This window comes from Hyperolius riggenbachi, chromosome 6, assembly GCF_040937935.1.
Source record: "Hyperolius riggenbachi isolate aHypRig1 chromosome 6, aHypRig1.pri, whole genome shotgun sequence".
Taxonomy (NCBI): domain Eukaryota; kingdom Metazoa; phylum Chordata; class Amphibia; order Anura; family Hyperoliidae; genus Hyperolius; species Hyperolius riggenbachi.
The window spans coordinates 80,353,025-80,370,583 of NC_090651.1; the positions used below are offsets into that span (position 1 = coordinate 80,353,025).

General features: G+C 46.7%; 1 protein-coding gene across 4 annotated transcripts in view; it reads left to right on the forward strand.

The window, feature by feature from the left end:
- LOC137520959 (vitamin D3 hydroxylase-associated protein-like) overlaps positions 1 to 17,559 on the forward strand; it is a 66,525-nt gene that overhangs the window by 25,669 nt on the left and 23,297 nt on the right. For all 4 annotated transcript variants that reach the window (XM_068239591.1, XM_068239594.1, XM_068239593.1 and 1 more), the window contains exons 6-10: positions 1,329 to 1,369; positions 9,107 to 9,231; positions 11,478 to 11,603; positions 13,637 to 13,734; positions 17,029 to 17,128. In XM_068239591.1, coding sequence (XP_068095692.1) covers positions 1,329 to 1,369; positions 9,107 to 9,231; positions 11,478 to 11,603; positions 13,637 to 13,734; positions 17,029 to 17,128 — 490 coding nt within the window. The remainder of the gene's footprint in view (positions 1 to 1,328; positions 1,370 to 9,106; positions 9,232 to 11,477; positions 11,604 to 13,636; positions 13,735 to 17,028; positions 17,129 to 17,559) is intronic.

Here is a 17,559-nt window from a genome sequence, read left to right on the forward strand (position 1 = left end):
GAACCCACCAACAGAAAGCTCTGTTGGTGGGCACAAAGGGTGGGGGGGAATTACTTGTGTGCTGAGTTGTATGGCCCTGCAGCGAGCCCTTAAAGTTGCAGTGGCCTGAATTGAAAAAAAAAATAGCCTGGTCACTACTAGGGGGATGTAAGCCTACGGTCCTCAAGTGGTTAATATTCAGAAAAGTGGGTGGAGCCTACAACAGCCAATCAAAGTTCACCTAAGGGGAATATTTACATTGCTGCCATTCTTATACTCTTAATGGCAAGGCCTTGAACCTGGTACAGTTTGTCATTGGGTGACTGGGGCTCACATTCTGAAAAGGGGGCGGGGCCACAAACAGCCAATCAGATTTGTTTAATTTCAGTGGGAACATTTACATTATTGATGCCAAGGACCACAAAGCTCACAAACTTGGTTACTGACTAGCTGTATGTCAAGGTTTGAAAAAGTGGGCGGAGCTAACAACTACATTTTTTACATCAGAAAATACAAACAGCAGCCATTCTTACTCTGTTAATGGCAGGCTTCTCAAACTTCACAAGGTTGGGATAAATATTCAGGAAAGGGTGTCGAGCTTACAAAAGCCAATCAAAATTCACCTATTGATTTTCAAGGGTAATTATTACATTGCTGTCATTCTTACACTGTTAATGGCATAGGCCTGAAATCTGGTGCAGTCGGTCATTGGGTGACTGGGGTTCAAATTCTCAAATGGGGGCGGGGCCACAAACATCCGGATTTGTTTAATGTCAGCTGTAAACTTCAAATTATTGATACCAAGGATCCCAAAGCTCATAAACTTGGTCATTGAGTGACTAAGTCAAGGTTGGAAACAGCAGACGGAGCCAAAAATTGTTGCGGCAACAATTGTAGCCCGTGAGTATGGGCCATAGACTCACAGCCAGCCAGTGTGTAATTGTGTTGAGCTGCAGCATGTCATGTGAGAACATTAAATGAAGCAGAATAGATTGTTGGGTGCTGTGCAATCATTCCAAATCGGGGGGAGGGGCGCATCCTCACAAGTTTGCATCAGGCAGCAAAAAGTCTAGAACCGGCCCTGGACACACAAGATAGTAGGGTAGAGTGGTCAGGCGCTGAGGGATGAGGTATCTCAGCCGGCAGGAGAGAAGGAAGGAATTGAATATGATCTGAAGATCCGTGACTGAATATCAGACGATGAAAGTCCATAGTGACATCTGGTTGAAAACCGGTTTCTTGAGAAATCTTCTTCATGTATACATTTTTGTTTATTTTCCAGTACACTTTTCAATGTCTCTGGATTTATGTAAGCCTCATTCTCATCAGATCTTTTCTGTGCTTTTCAGTGAGATGGGACTTCTGTCTCCGGTCAGCGGCATGAAATCAGGTCAGTTGTACCACAGGCCAGATTCCTTTCACTAGCAGACAGTATGGTCTTATTGAATCAGGGCAATTGGGTGCGGCAATTGGCAGGAGTCTAATAGACACCTGTGTTACTTTTCTGTGAACGAGCGCCAAAAGCAATGAAGTGGTCTCCCAATGCAGCTAGTAGTCAATCACTACTACATAGTAATTAATGGTTGTAGACGATCAGCTACAACTATCAGTCGTTTTGGCACTGAGGTTTTCAGGTGAGTCTTAGACACTTACCAGTGGGGTTAAAGTGAACCTGAGGTGAGAGTGATATGGAGGCTGCCATATTTATTTCATTCTAAACAAGAACAGTTGCCTGGCAGCCCTGCTGATCTGTTTGGCTGCAGTAGTCTCTGAATAGCACCAGAAACAAGCATGCAGCTAATCTTGTTAGTTCTGACTATTGTCAGAAACACCTGATCTGCTGCATGCTTGTTCCGGGTCTATGGCTAAAAGTATTAGAGGATCAGAAAGACAGCCAGGTAACTGGTATTGTTTAAAAGTAAATAAATATGGCAACCTTCATATCATGCTCACCTTGGGTTTACTTTCAGTGTAGGCATTGTATGTGTGGGGTTAAGTTTAGGCACTTATAGGGGTGTTGGGCACTAGATGAGTAGAAGGGTTGTCTTTTAGGCATGTACTGCAGAGTTAGGGTTAAGCATGGCGGGGGTGGGGGTGGGGTATGGTTAGGCATTAGGTGGGGGGGGATTAGGGTTTTATGTGAATATATCATTAGTTTACAGGGGTTGGTCAAACATCAGAGATCACATGATTCAATCACCACTGTTTTTTGTTGTTCTTATTCAGTTCTATGTTTCAATCATTTTGATGATTGATTTAATTTGAGTAATCGATTTGCCGAAAAATGAAAACTGGTGACACGGCCAGATTTCATAATAATCTTTTAATAGTTCCATTTTAAATCCGCTCGTATCTGTGAGATTTCTTCCACATCAAATCCTATTTCTGTGTGATTTAGTCAATGACAGTTTCTTTTTTTATTCATGTCATCTTTCTTGCTAATTCTGGTTTTATGAATGGATTGTGAAACTCTCTATGTGTATTGCAGTTTGGTCAGATTTTTGCAACAAAATAGTTTTTAATTCATTCTTTAAAGGGCATCTGACCTAAGAAGGGATATGAAAGCTGCCATGTTTATTTTATTTTAACCAATACCAGTTGCCTGGTTTTCCTGCTATACTCTTTGGCTTCTGTAGTACTTGGATCACACACCTGAAACAAGCATGGGTCTAATCTAGTTAGACTTCAGTCAGAAACATCTGATCTGCATGTTTGTACAGGGTCTATGGTTTAAAGTATTAAGCCTCGTACACAGGCCTGCAGGCCTGGATTTACATCACAGGAGCCTGTAGGCACAGATGTCCTGGCACCTTAGATTTCACCCTAACGCCCTCCACAAACTTGCGCTGGACTGCATGACAAGTGTGCTGGCTTTCCCAGCTGTTTCTTCTCCATTACTTCCCTTGCCCATCACAGGAAGCTACAGGTGCCCCTTAGTATTAGGTAGCCAGACCTATCCTCAGTATTAAGTAGCTAGAGTTGCCCCTGACTGAAGGGAGACCTGGTCAGTGGAATGCCGAGAGCAGGGTGAGCAACCTCTCATTTACAGTCCGCTGGGGACTTTGCATAGCTAAGGCAGGAGGGAGGCACTTGGGGAGGGGAGTGAGCCGCCATTCCATCATTAGGCGCCTGTAGGCACTTGCCTACAGTGCCTTATGGTAAATCCAGCCCTGCATGCCTGACTTTAGTCTGCTGAGGTAGCCGATAATGACCACCACAGCCGACAATCAGGTGTGCGTATGGCAGCTGGCGACCCCCAACCCAGGAACGATCCGCTGGGCGGATCGACTCGACCCCAGCGACACCAATCCCCCTGCCGATCCCATTGTTCGCAAAGCTCTAGCGCAAGCCGAGTGAGTGACTTCACTGCTTCACTCGATGTCCCTCCTTTGTCTCCCCGCATATCAACACAGTGCCTCTTCAGCTACACAGTTGACACGCATCTGTGCAGAAAGTTGCAGCGATGTCGCAGAAGGGGATCAGGAACTGAGTACTGACGTTATGCGTTGTGTGTGTACGCAGCCTTCGAGGCAGAGGATCAGCAGGAGAGCCAGGCAATGCACATTGTTTAAAAGGAAATAAATGTCCTCCTCCATGTCTCTCTCAGGTCAGGTATCCTTTAAAGAGTTTTGAATTTTGTGTGCCCACTATGATAAACTGATCTTTCTCTTTGGAAATCTGGACTTGTGTACTCACCATAAACTTTTCCTTCATCATTTCTACAGGTTAGTGTTCTTAGAAATCAGTATTTTACAAAACATTTTTTTTTTACTTCCCTTCTCTTTGTAATGTTGGAAAAATATTTTATTGGCACAGTAACCATACACATATTACAACATTTGGTCATATAAAGGCATTACAGCCGGTTCAATGCTATTTTGAAAAATAAACAGCTTAGTAGTTACTTAACCTTCCCGGCGTTCTATTGAGATCGCCAGGGAGGCTGCGGGAGGGGTTTTTTTTAATTAAAAAAAAACTATTTCATGCAGCCAACTGAAAGTTGGCTGCATGAAAGCCCACTAGAGGGCGCTCCGGAGGCGTTCTTCCGATCGCCTTCGGCAAGCATAAGTAACAAGGAAGGCTGCAATGAGCAGCCTTCCTTGTTTGGCTTTCCTCGTCGCCATGGCGACGAGCGGAGTGACGTCATGGACGTCAGCCGACGTCCTGACGTCAGCCGCCTCCGATCCAGCCCTTAGCGCTGGCCGGAACTGATTGGTCCGGCTGCGCAGGGCTCGGGCGGCTGGGGGGACCCTCTTTCGCCGATGCTCGCGGCGGATCGCCGCAGAGCGGCGGCGATCAAGCAGCACACGCGGCTGGCAAAGTGCCGGCTGCGTGTGCTGCTTTTTATTTTATCAAAATCGGCCCAGCAGGGCCTGAGCGGCAGCCTCGGGCGGTGATGGACGAGCTGAGCTCGTCCATATCGCTCAGGAGGTTAATGGAAACATCAGGCAAATGATCCTCCCTGTGATATACTTACCCGGGGCTTCCTCCAGCCCCTTGCAGCTGACATGTCCCACTCTGACAGCTCCATTCGCAGCCGCCGGCCCGGGGTCCCCACATGGTGCAGAGGCCGACCTCGACTGCGCCTGTGCAGTATGCCGCAGACAACAGGGACTTGATTAACAGTGACTCTCGCGCAGGCGCAGTAGAGGAGATCGGCCTCTGCACCAGTGGGGACCCCAGGCCAGCGGCAGGGAGCGGTGCTGCGTTTTTTGAGTGGGACATGTTAGCTGTTAGCGGCTGGAGGAAGCCCTGGGTAAGTATATCATGGGGAGCAGTGGTGGACACAGCCAGCAGTGGGCCCCTGTGCAAAATTTGAATTGTGGGCCCCTATCACGACAAAAAATGGGCGTGGCCATAACCTGCAGCGCAAAGAATAGGTGTGGATAGAACCAAAATGGGCATGGCAATGACCGGCTGAGGGCGGAGCTAACTGTAATTTAAAGTGATCCCGGGGTGAGAGTGATATGGAAGCTGCCATATTTATTTCCTTTTAAACAATACTAGTTGCCTGGCAGCCCTGCTGATCTATTTGGCTGCAGTAATAAACTGAATTACACCAGCAACAAGCATGCAGCTTATTTTCTCAGTTCTGACAATATTGTCAGAAACCCCTGACCTGCTGCATGCTTGTTCAGGGTCTATGGTTGAAAGAATAAGGGGCAGAGGACCAGCACGGCAGCCAGGCAACTGGTATTGCTTAAAAGGAGAGAAATATGGCAGCCTCAATATTATTCTCACCTCAGGTTCCCTTAAAAAGTGCAACGCAAAGACAGTGGGTCCAAGTTTTGGTGACCCTTTCCCCAGAAAATTCACATAATTGTGCAGGTTTTCTCAAGAAAATACACATAATGTGAGCAGATATGCCCAGAAAATACATTCAATCATGTCGGCAGATATGCCCAGAAAATACGTGCAATCATGTCGGCAGATATGCCCAGAAAATACGTGCAATCATGTCGCAGATATGCCCAGAAAATACGTGCAATCATGTCGGCAGACCAGCCCAGAAAATATGTGCAATCATGTCGGCAGACCTGCTCAGAAAATACGTGCAATCATGTCGGCAGACCTGCCCAGAAAATATGTGCAATCATGTCGGCAGACCTGCCCAGAAAATACGTGCAATCATGTCGGCAGACCTGCCCAAAAAATACGTGCAATCATGTCGGCAGACCTGCCCAGAAAATACATGCAATCATGTCGGCAGACCTGCCCAGAAAATACGTGCAATCATGTCGGAAGACCTGCCCAGAAAATACGTGCAATCATGTCGGCAGACCTGCCCAGAACATACACCTGCTAATATAAATAAATAAAAAAAAACATTTACTCACCTGCAGCAGCAGACCTCCTGTCCCAGCCTCCATCCGGCGCGCAGCTCTCATGGGTGGTTGGGTGGATAGGTAGCCTGGTGGGTGGGTGGGTGGGTGGTTAGGTAGGTAGCCTGGTGGGTGGGTAGGTAGGCAGCCTGGTGGGTGAGTAGGTAGGCAGCCCTTAGCCGGGTGGGTAGGTAGCCTGGTGGGTGGGTAGGTAGCCAGGTGGGTGGCTGGGTGGGTAGGTAGCCTGGTGGGTGGGTAGGTAGCCAGGTGGGTGGGTAGGTAGCCGGGTGTGTAGGTAGCCTGGTGGGTGGGTAGGTAGCCAGGTGGGTAGGTAGCCGTGTGGGCAGGTAGTCTGGTGGGTGGGTTGGTAACTAGCCCGGTAGGTAGGTAGGTAGGTAGCCGGGTGGGTGGGTGGGTGGTTAGGTAAGTAGCCGGGTGGGTGGGTAGGTAGCCTGGTGGGTGGGTAGGTAGCCGGGTGGGTGGTTAGGTAGCCGGGTGGGTAGGTAGGTAGCCGGGTGGGTAAGTAGGTAGCCTGGTGGGTCTTTAGGTAGGTAGCCTGGTGGGTGGGTAGGTAGGTAGCCAGGTGGGTGGGTAGGTAGCTGGGTAGGTAGGTAGGTAGCCGGGTGGGTGGGTAGGTAGGTAGCCTGATGGGTGGGTAGGTAGCCTGGTGGGTGGGTAGGTAGCCGGGTGGGTAGGTGGTTAAGTAGCCGGGTGGGTGGGTAGGTGGTTGGGTAGGTGGTTAGGTAGCCGGGTAGGTGGTTAGGTAGCCGGGTGGGTGGGTGGTTAGGTAGCCGGGTGGGTGGGTAGGTAGGTGGCCGCGTGGGTAGGTAGGTAGGTAGCCGGGTGGGTAAGTAGGTAGGTAGCCGGGTGGGGGGCCCAACTCCTATCCTCCCTCCCTCCCTCACCTCGGGGGGCCCCCCTCCCAGTATGCGCGGCGGAAGAGCGGCAAATACAGGAAGTCTCTGGGGCTCCAGACAGGCGCTGGACTAGAGGCTCAGCCGCTTGGTCTCCCGTGTCTCCAACTTTGTATACTGCTCGCTACTTCCTGGTTTAGTAACGAGCAGTATACAGAGTTGGAGACATCGGAGACCAAGCGGCCGCTGAGCCTCTAGCGCCTGCCCGGAGCCCCGGAGACTTCCTGTATTTGCCGCTCTCCCGCCGCATGAGGGGGGGGGGGGGGGGGCGAGGTGAGGGGGGAGGATAGGAGTCGGGGCCCCCCAGGGAAAAAAAATTAATAATAATTTTTTTAAAAAGCAATACTTAATGGGCCCCTGAAGCAACGGAACTTCAGGGGCCCTCGTGCGGCGGCACGGCCTGCACTGATGGGGAGGATAATTAGCTTGATGCTTCCTTTAATTGTTAAAAGTTGACTGCAGTTAGTGAAAATTATCAAATCAGATTATTAATGCTTGAACTTAATTAAATTAACAAAAACAAAAAAATACACCAAAAAAATCAAAGTAAACAAATATAATTAGAACGTTCATTTCCATAGTGCAAAATTTCTCATAATATATTTTATAATATCCAGTTTAAGTTCCTGTTCCTATGTTCCGGGGTGTAGTGTACCATATACATAGCTCCCAACTGTCCCTCTTTCCTCCTCATTTGTCCCTCTTTCAGAACTTTGTCCCTCTTTCTATGTAAATATAGATATTTCTCTACTAAAATTGTGTTTGACTCTAAACTTTATTCCCATCTTTTAAATTGATATATTACTTAATTTTAAAATGTTATAATAATAAAGGAAAATGAGCCAGGATTAGAGATGTTGCGAACGGTTCCCGAACCGTTCGCCATCGAACATCTCTGAATCTATGAGCCTTGTACTACTTCCGGGTCGCTATGACCCAGAGTAGTACGCCTGCGCTGGCCCGGCAGTGTGCGTCCTAGATCGCGCTCCTGTTGCCGGGCACTTTCTGCGCATGTGCGTAATGTTATGAGTGACGTCACGCTCATGCGCAGAGAGTGCCCGGCAACAGGAGTAGTACAAGGCCCAGAGAGATTCGCCCGGCAAACGGTTCGGGCCATCTCTAACCAGGATAGAAAGGACCAGTGTGGTTTGAATCATAAAACAACATATTTTACGTATGAAATCTTTATCGTATGCGTGACTAGGGGTGTGGCGGAGGCGTGATTAGGGGTGTGGCTTAAGTGTCCCTCTTTCTCATCTCAAAACGTTGGGAGGTATGATAATACAAACATTCTATCTATCCGTACTGATCCTGCTAACCATCCCCACTCAATTGTTGGGCGTACCTTACTCATCCTTCCCATTTTTTAAAGAAAATCTGTAATGAAAAAAACTCCCCTGGGGGGTACACACCTCGGGTGGGGGAAGCCTCCGCATCCTATTGAGGCTTCCCCCGTCCTCCTCTGTCCCACGGCGGAGAAAATCCTCCCGGAGCGGCGGCGGCGATGTAAATATTTACCCTTTTGGCAGTATCCGCTCTTCCCACGGAGATAGGCGAAAATAGCCGATCTCCATCGGGTTGCTCTACTGCGCAGGCGCAAGTCTCCTGCACCTGCGCAGTAGAGCGGACCCGACGGAGATCGGCTATTTTCACCTATCTCCGTCAGAAGAGCCGCAACAGCGCCCCCACTGGAGCCCGAAAAGGTAAATATTGCACAGGCTGTCGGATTTGTCGGCTGTGCGTTCCGGGGGCTGTATAGAGACCGCCATGGGACACAGGAGGATTGGGGAAGCCTCGATAGGGTCCAGAGGCTTCCCCCTACTGAGGTGAGTACCCCCCAGGGGAATGTTTTTTCAGTACAGGTTTTCTTTAAGAAATGTATTGTGTTTCCCTTGTGAAAAAGCAAATTGTTTTTCATATTCACAATTTGTATTCATGGCTTCTGCAATAAAAGGTGATATTTTTATCTTCCCAGTGCCTGGAGATAGCCATTTTAGCAGCTATGTAAAGACTTCAACATGATTCTCTGTCCATATATGCAATCTGTGATCTGTCCTGTGTGCAGGTCTCACATATTTGTGGCTTCTCCTCATCTGCAATATTTTACTGTATTGTATCTACAAATCATTTTTTTTCATCCAACCTTTGCTGTCGACGGATCTTATTGGTTTGTGCATGTTGGCCTCTCCTCTGTGATGTATCTTTTCCACAAATGTTCTTATTGGGTTGTGTAGGTGGCTCCTCTTCTTCTGAACATATCACTGCATTGTGTATCTGGTTCCTTTTCCTATGTGCCCACTAATCTCATTGTGTTGTGTATTTGGCTCGCCACTTCTCTTGCAGTTTACCCATTCTGTAGATCTCATAGCTCTATGTATTTCCTGTTCGCAGCTGTGAACATGCCCGGCCCCATGGCTCGAGATGTGGACAGCCTGGCCCTGTTTATGAAAGCCGTGCTGTGTGATGACCTGTTTCAGCTGGACCCCACCATCCCCCCAGTACCGTTCAAAGATGAGGTACATGGTACTGATTTTCTATTGGTAGAGCAGAGGAACCCTACTGTGAAGTAATTGTGATGTTGTAGGTGGAGTCTGGTGTAAATCATTAGCACTTTGTCTCCTCTTGTGATCTGTTCTATTCCTTCCTGTGGTGTCACCGGCTGTGTCCTGGGTCTGTAGACTCGCCCTGTGCATATGTGTATACAGTGTAATGTTCTTTTAGAGTATCATCCTTCCCAGCATGCAGTCTGTCTGCAATAAACTCAGACCCCTGTAAACCAAAACAACCAGAGCTTTAGTGTATTATGGGCAAATAATGCTCACCATTCTCTTACTGAGTGCAATACAGCCATTAGTGGGTAACATATACATAGTTCATGCCAAGCACAATAGAAACAAAAGAACTTGTAACTCAGGAGGCAGCTTAACAAAATTGGTCCAGAAAGAGTTGCACGTGAAAAGTGATGGGGGCAAGTAATGAAAGTCTACGAGCAAAGCACTATGTGTGAATGACAAAGCGTTGTGCAGGGCGCGTGAATGGACCGATGCGAATCCTAGTGATGTACTTCCTGCCCAGCAGGGAGTACATCACTGAGCAGGGGGCGGCGCTATGAATATGATCCTGTCGGTACACTCTGCTGCAGGGTCATATTTTTTGTCATTTTTTGTGTTGCAGTGGAATGCGGCAAGGGCGTTGCATCCCCACCGCAACACAAAAAATAGATGTAAACCCTGCCTTAAAGGACAACTGAAGTGAGAGGGGTATGGAGGCTGCCATTTTTTTTAAACAATACCAGTTGCCTGCTGGCTGTCCTGCTGGTCTATTTGGCCGCAGTAATATCTAAATAACACCAGAAACAAGCATGCAGATAATCTTGTCAGATCTGACAATAATGTCAAACACCTGATCTGCTGTATGCTTGTTCAGGGTCTATGGCTCAAAGTATTCAAGGTAGAGGATCAGCAGGATAGCCAGGCAACTGGTATTGTCTAAAAGGCAAGCCTCCATATTCCTCTCACTGCAGTTGTCCTTGAAGGTACCTTGGCTTGGAGTATGTTGGATGTGGTGCAGAAGAGTTGTCTGAAAGAGGAGTGGTTTTCATTTCATTTAGAAAAATCTTGGATGCAATAATGTGAGGAGGAAACAAGTGGAATTTTTTTGCAGAACAAGCATTGTTTTTGGAATGATTTAAAAAATTTGGTAGAAAAGGGGAGAGGTTGTTACAGGTGAATGAGTACTATGTAAGCAAATGTAATCAATTGAAACGGAGTATGTGGGTTATTGGCAGCCAGTGGAGGGATTTGCAGAGTGAAGTAAGCAAGCAGTGGAGATCAGTAGGTATTGAGACGTGGCAGTATTTTTTTTTGTAGGCCCACAGGGCAGAATGTTGCATTAGTCAAGACAGGATATGATGATGGTGTGCACATTTCAATAGCCTCTTGTGCAAGAGAGACATGGATTTAGGAAATATTTTTGAACTATTGATGACCTAAGTCTGTGAATTGGCGTAGCTAAGGAGCTATGGGCCCTGATGCAAGTTTTACAACGGGGCCCCCCAAGCACTCTATACATAACAATTGACACGGCGCAACAAAACCTGCCAATGGCAGCTACAATGTCAGAGGTGCGAGAAGGGGATGGGAAACAGTTTGTTAATGATTACCACTATTCAAAGTAGCTATAGAAGTGATTATTATGAGCACAGGTTCAATAAAGAGCTAATACTGTATTTGAGGGAGAGCCCTTTGGGGCCCCTCTGGCCCAAGGGCCCCGATGCGGTCGCTACCTCTGCACCCCCTATTGCTACGCCCCTGCTGTGAAAGATGAATACTGATTAGCTGTCAGCTACTCTACTTTGCATTGTCTTATATAACAAAATTGCTTTGTTATTTGCTGTCTTATTTGCTGTCTTGATCAGCCTGAACTTGCCTTGTGTACCCTCCTAAGACATTCTCTTATGAAATGCATATAGTGTGTTTGTGTTTAACACTAGTCTTCAGTGTGTGTCTTAGGGGAATGGCTTAAAGGACACCTGAACTGAGAGGGATATGGAGGATGACATTATTTATTTCCTTTTAAACAATGTAAACAATGCAGATCACCTGACTGTCTTGCTCAGCCTCTGTTTCTACTGTAATATGCTTAGCTATAGAGCCTGAAAAGCGTGAAGATCAGGGGTTTAGCAATATCCTGCATCCAGATGGTTACTGGGGCCCAATACGCTAGTCTCACTGACTGTCCTGAATCAATGTTATCGTTGCAGATTTATAAGAGCACAAAGCGCCTGACGATTGGATTTTATGACACAGATGGATATTTCCTTCCTCATCCGAGCATGAGACGGGCCGTCCAGGAAACAAAAGCCCTCCTTGAGGAAGCTGGGCACAAGGTGAGTCCAGGGGCGTATCTGGGTAATATAGAGCCTATGGCAAACACTAAAATTGCGCCCTCCCCCCCCCCCCCCCGGCCCCCCGTCAGAGCCCCCTCCCATCTAAAAGCAGCATCCGTTCTAGCGTACATGTGTTATGGTTGCCTATGTTTTTTGGCTCGGGATATTGCTGAAGTAACTCTTCTTATTTCATCTTTGACCTCTCTTTTTCTAACACTAAGCCAAGTGCACCCTACATACATAAACTAAGTAGCCATGTTTCCCAGATAACAGAATTAATCTGATCTGAAATCTGAGTCACAGGGACAGGCATGGGGCGCAGCACAAGGACAGGAATGGCGCCCATGGTGCTGTGGCGCCTATGGCAGGAGCCATGCCTGCACCCCTCTAGATACGCCTCTGGGTGAGTCTATAAGATGTCTTCATAAGCAGAGGCATAATTATAATTCATGGGGTCCCACAGCAAAACTTTGATCCCCCCCAATGTTATTTTGCCTTTCCTTGCCTCCCTTCACGCCTTGATCATGATCTTCACACCCATAACAAGTGCATACCTCCCAACTTTTGAAGATGTGAAAGAGGGACACTTAAGCCACACCTGTGTGGCCTTAAGCTACACCCCTGCTTTTGCAGGAGGGTGACAATGGAAGGAAGGAGAGTGCAGTGGAGGATGACACTGGGTGGAAAGGTGGGTGCCAGTGGGTAGGAGGAGGGTGTCAGTGGGGAGGAGTAGGGTGCCAGTACGTAGAAGGAGAGTGTTAGTGGGAAAGAGGAGGGTGTCAGTGGGCAGAGAGGAGGGTGCTTGTGGGTGGGGAGGAGGGTGCCACTAGGTGGAAAGGAGGATGCCATTGGGTGGGGGAGGAAGTTGCCAGTGGGTAGGAGGAGGGTGACAGTGGGTAGGAGGAGGGTGACAGTGGGCAGAGAGGAGAGTGCCAGTGGACAGAAAGGAGGGTGACACTTGGTGGGGAGGAGGGGGCCAGTGGGTGGGGAGGAAGGTGCTAGGGAGTAGGGGTTATCTGTGGAGTGGGGGAAGAATGCCTGTGGGTGGGGAAGAGGGTACCATTTTTTGGTGGGGAGGAAGTTGCCCTCGGCAGAAAAGAGGTGAAAAAAATGATTGAGGCAACAGCCGCGCCACTGTGGGATGCGAGAGCCGGCTTCATTCCTCCCTCCCTCTCTCTGAATGGGCCCCCCTACTGTGTATTTGTGTGTCCCTGTAGGCAGAGCTTGCGCAGCGGAGCGGGCGGTCGTCTTACCATTCATCCACGCGTACCGGCATCCGACTTCACTCTGCTTCCTGTTTCCTATGATTTCACAGGAAGCAGAGTGAAGTAGGATGCCGGTACTCGTGGATGAATGGTAAGATGACCGCTCGCTCCGCTGTGCAAACTCTGCATACAGGGACACACAAATACACAGTAGGGGGGCCCATTCTGAGGGAAGAAGGGAGGAAGGAATGAAGCCTTCTCCCGCATTGGCGTGGCTGGAGCCTCGATCATTTTTTTATGCCTCCAGTCCTGGCCCAGCTGCCCGGGACACAGGGGGGGGGGGGGGGGGGGGGGTGGTCCAGGATAGCGGGAGAGCCTCCCCAACTCAGGACAGTCCTGCCGGATCCGGGACAGTTGGGGGGCTTGCAACTGCACTAGTCACAAAAACACCTGAGCTGAAGTACAGTCCCTTGTATCAGAGGAAGGGAAGGTTAGTAGTCGGAGACCCAAAACAGTGAGTCGTGATCATGAATTACGTAATATATATCAACCAACAGGGGTGCAAGCTAAAATCATGAATTCATATAGCAACCAATAAAGTGCAATTTGCATTGGGCAGCTATAATCCACCATAAAGTGCTCGATGCAAATGAATAAGGCTGAAAGAATAAAGATGATGCTTTATACATATCAGCGTTCAATGTATTGCAATTTGCATTGTGCATAAAATAGCAGCTGAAAACCAGAAAAGCAATTGCGCTCAAAAGACTACACACAGAGAAGAGATTACAATAACCAATAAAAGATCCTTTTTTGTTTTCTTCCCAGCTTGTTCCATTTTCCCCACCTAGAATTGAATATGCCTTGAATGAGCTCTGTATTCGCGGATTCTTTGCGGATGGTGGAAAAACTCTGTCAGAGAAATTGTGAGTAGATGGGAATACTAGAGACATGTCTGTAATATCTATGATGCTTATGAATGAAATAAGTGGTAGTGTATAGTCCCGAATAATGTGGCTCAGGTTAAAGTAGGCATACACTATGCAGTGTCTTTGATAGAGTACCATATTTTTTGGCATATAAGATGCACCAGACTATAAGACGCGCATAGGTTTAGAGGACAAAAACAAAAGGAAAAAAAAAATTATATACTAAACCTGGTGCATCCATGTTCCAGGAGCATCTTGTAGATGTTCTTCCCCAATTATTGTGTCCTCCATGTGTTTCTTTCTGTTCTCCTGTGTCCCCTTCAGTCCCCAATGTGTCTTCTTCTACAGTGGTGTGAAAAACTATTTGCCCCCTTCCTGATTTCTTATTCTTTTGCATGTTTGTCACACATAAATGTTTCTGCTCATCAAAAACCATTAACTATTAGTCAAAGATAACATAATTGAACACAAAATGCAGTTTTAAATGATGTTTTTTATTATTTAGTGAGAAAAAAACCCTCAAAACCTACATGGCCCTGTGTGAAAAAGAAATTGCCCCCTGAACCTAATAACTGGTTGGGCCACCCTTAGCAGCAATAACTGCAATCAAGCATTTGCGATAACTTGCAACAGCGCTCTGGAGGAATTTTGGCCCACTCATCTTTGCAGAATTGTTGTAATTCAGCTTTATTTGAGGGTTTTCTAGCATGAACCGCCTTTTTAAGGTCATGCCACAACATCTCAATAGGATTCAGGTCAGGACTTTGACTAGGCCTCTCCAAAGTCTTCATTTTGTTTTTCTTCAGCCATTCAGAGGTGAATTTGCTGGTGTGTTTTGGGTCATTGTCCTGCTGCAGCACCCAAGATCGCTTCAGCTTGAATTGCCGAACAGATGGCCGGACATTCTCCTTCAGGATTTTTTGGTAGGCAGTAGAATTCATGGTTCCATCTATCACAGCATGCCTTCCAGGTCCTGAAGCAGCAAAACAACCCCAGACCATCACACTACCACAACCATATTTTACTGTTGGTGTGATGTTCTTCTGCTGAAATGCTGTGTTACTTCTACGCCAGATGTAACGGGACACGCACCTTCCAAAAAAGTTCAACTTTTGTCTCGTCGGTCCACAAGATATTTTCCTAAAAGTCTTGGCAATCATTGAGATGTATTTTTAGCAAAATTGAGACGAGCCTTAATGTTCTTTTTGCTTAAAAGTGGTTTGCGCCTTGGATATCTTCCATGCAGGCCGTTTTTGCCCAGTCTCTTTCTTATGGTGGAGTTGTGAACACTGACCTTAATTGAGGCAAGTGAGGCCTGCAGTTCTTTAGATGTTGTCCTGGGGTCTTTTGTGGCCTCTCGGATGAGTTTTCTCTGCGCTCTTGGGGTAATTTTGGTCGGCCGGTCACTCCTGGGAAGGTTCATCACTGTTCCATGTGTTTGCCATTTGTGGATAATGGCTCTCACTGTGATTCGCTGGAGTCCCAAAGCTTTAGAAATGGCTTTATAACCTTTACCAGACTGATAGATTTCAATTACAGTACTTTTGTTCTCATTTGTTCCTGAATTTCTTTGGATCTTGCCATGATGTCTAGCTTTTGAGGTGCTTTTGGTCTACTTCTCTGTGTCAGATAGCTCCTATTTAAGTGATTTCTTGATTGAAACAGGTGTGGCAGTAATCAGGCCTGGGGGTGACTACAGAAATTCAACACAGGTGTAATAAACCACCTTTAAGTTATTTTTTAACAAGGGGGGGGGGGGGGCAATCACTTTTTCACACAGGGCCATGTAGATTTGGAGTTTTTTTTCTCACTAAATAATAAAAACCATCATTTAAAACTGCATTTTGTGTTTAATTAGGTTATCTTTGACTAATAGTTAACGGTTTTTGATGAGCAGAAACATTTAAGTGTGACAAACATGCAAAAGAATAAGAAATCAGGAAGGGGGCAAATAGTTTTTCACACCACTGTATCTCCCACTCCCCCGTGTCCTCCGCTCCCCCTGGTTAGATGTAAGCACAAATTCATCAGCTCCAGCTGCAATCAGAGACCTCTCCTCTCCCTCACTGTTCCCCTAGTGCCAGCTTCTACTGATGACGCGATCAGCAGAAACCGGCACTAGGGGAACAGTGAGAGATAGAAGAGGTCTCTGATTGCCGCTGGAGCAGATGGATGAGGTGAGCTGTGCTGCTGCCGCTGCTTATAATTATACACGGGGAGTGGAGGAGAAATGGGGGACAATACTTGGCATATACGATGCAGTGACTTTTTCTCCCCATTTTTGGGGGAATAAAAGTGCATCTTATATGCTGAAAAATATGGTATATGTTAGTATATGTAAAACATCAGATCAAATGAAAACTAAGGCCTTTGGGTCTGTTTCCACTGCATGTGTTCCGATCTGCTTTTCAGAAAGTTTGCAGTTCACTGATCACCAGAATGCGCATGCGGTAATGTGAATTGTGATTCACCATTCCCACTACCAGGATCTGATCACGTGGGTTTCATTTAATGGGACTTGGCAATCAAACCAAAAATCCAAGAGGAAGCGCATAAGAAAAAACGATTGCATGCTTCCTTTGCACTCTGTGTTTTATACAGGCTCTGATTGGTGGATTTTGAACTGGAAAAAAAATATTAGTTAAACATTAGAAAAGAGCAGTGCAAAGCTAGCTGTGGCAGCATTCTAGTCCATTTTCAAACCTGAACAAGATAGAGTGGTGGGAGGCGGTAAACTGTCACTTCCTGTTCAATTATCATGCAGGAAAATACTGATGCTTTCTCAGATTATTATTATTATTATTATTTATTGTATTTATAAAGCGCCAACATATTACGCAGCGCTGAACATTAATTTAGGTTACAGACAATATTTAGGGGTGACATACAGCAATATGACAATACAGGAATACAAGAAAACCAGATCACACAGCACAGTATTAGTACAAGGTAATGCTTAGTCACTGGATGAAGCATGGAGATTAGGCAAGTTAGGTTCACTCAAATGCATGGCATGGGTTCACAGTAATGGAGGTGCCAGATCAGGTAGGACACAAAAGGAGGAGATCAAACCTATATTATGTGGTGAATGCTCAGTCTGCCCCCTGATGATGCAAAAAGAGGCAGTAACCTGCACAAATGAGGTGGAGCCTCGCAGCATTAGTGAGGGTGTAAGAATCCTTCAGATCTCTGTAATATTACATTCCGCTACTGTAAGATAAGATTGAGGAGTGGGATTGGTGAGAGGTTATGTATTGTAATGTTATGATTTTTTTTACTTTTTCCTATCAGTAATGTGGATATTGTAGATCCACACCTGAAGCAGCAGCTCTTCCTGTGGAAGGCGCCGGCTATTTTGAAAAAGATTGTTGCCTTCTTCCTACGGCCTGTGGTGAGTAGAAGCAATCAATTGCTCAGGTTTAGTATACAGTAACCTGTAGTAAAAAACCTGAGGAATATAGCCAGTGTTGTAATTAGAGATGGCCCGAACGGTTCGACCGCGAACTTATTCACGCGAACTTCGGTGGTTCGCGTTTGTGAAGGAATGTGAATTTTATGGCGGTTCGACCCGCCTTCTATACTAAATCGTTAGGGTCAACTTTGACCCTCTACATCTCAGTCACCAGGTAGCCAATCAGGCTACACTCCCTCCCGGAGCCCCACCCTACCTTATAAAAGGCAGGCAGCATCAGCCTTTTCACTCACTCGTGGGGCTGCAGTAATTAGAGAAGGGAGAGTTTGCTGCAGAGACATTAGGGAAAGCTTAGTTAGGCTTGTTAGGTTGCTCTTTCTTGCTGATCCTTATTGCTAAAAAAGCACTCC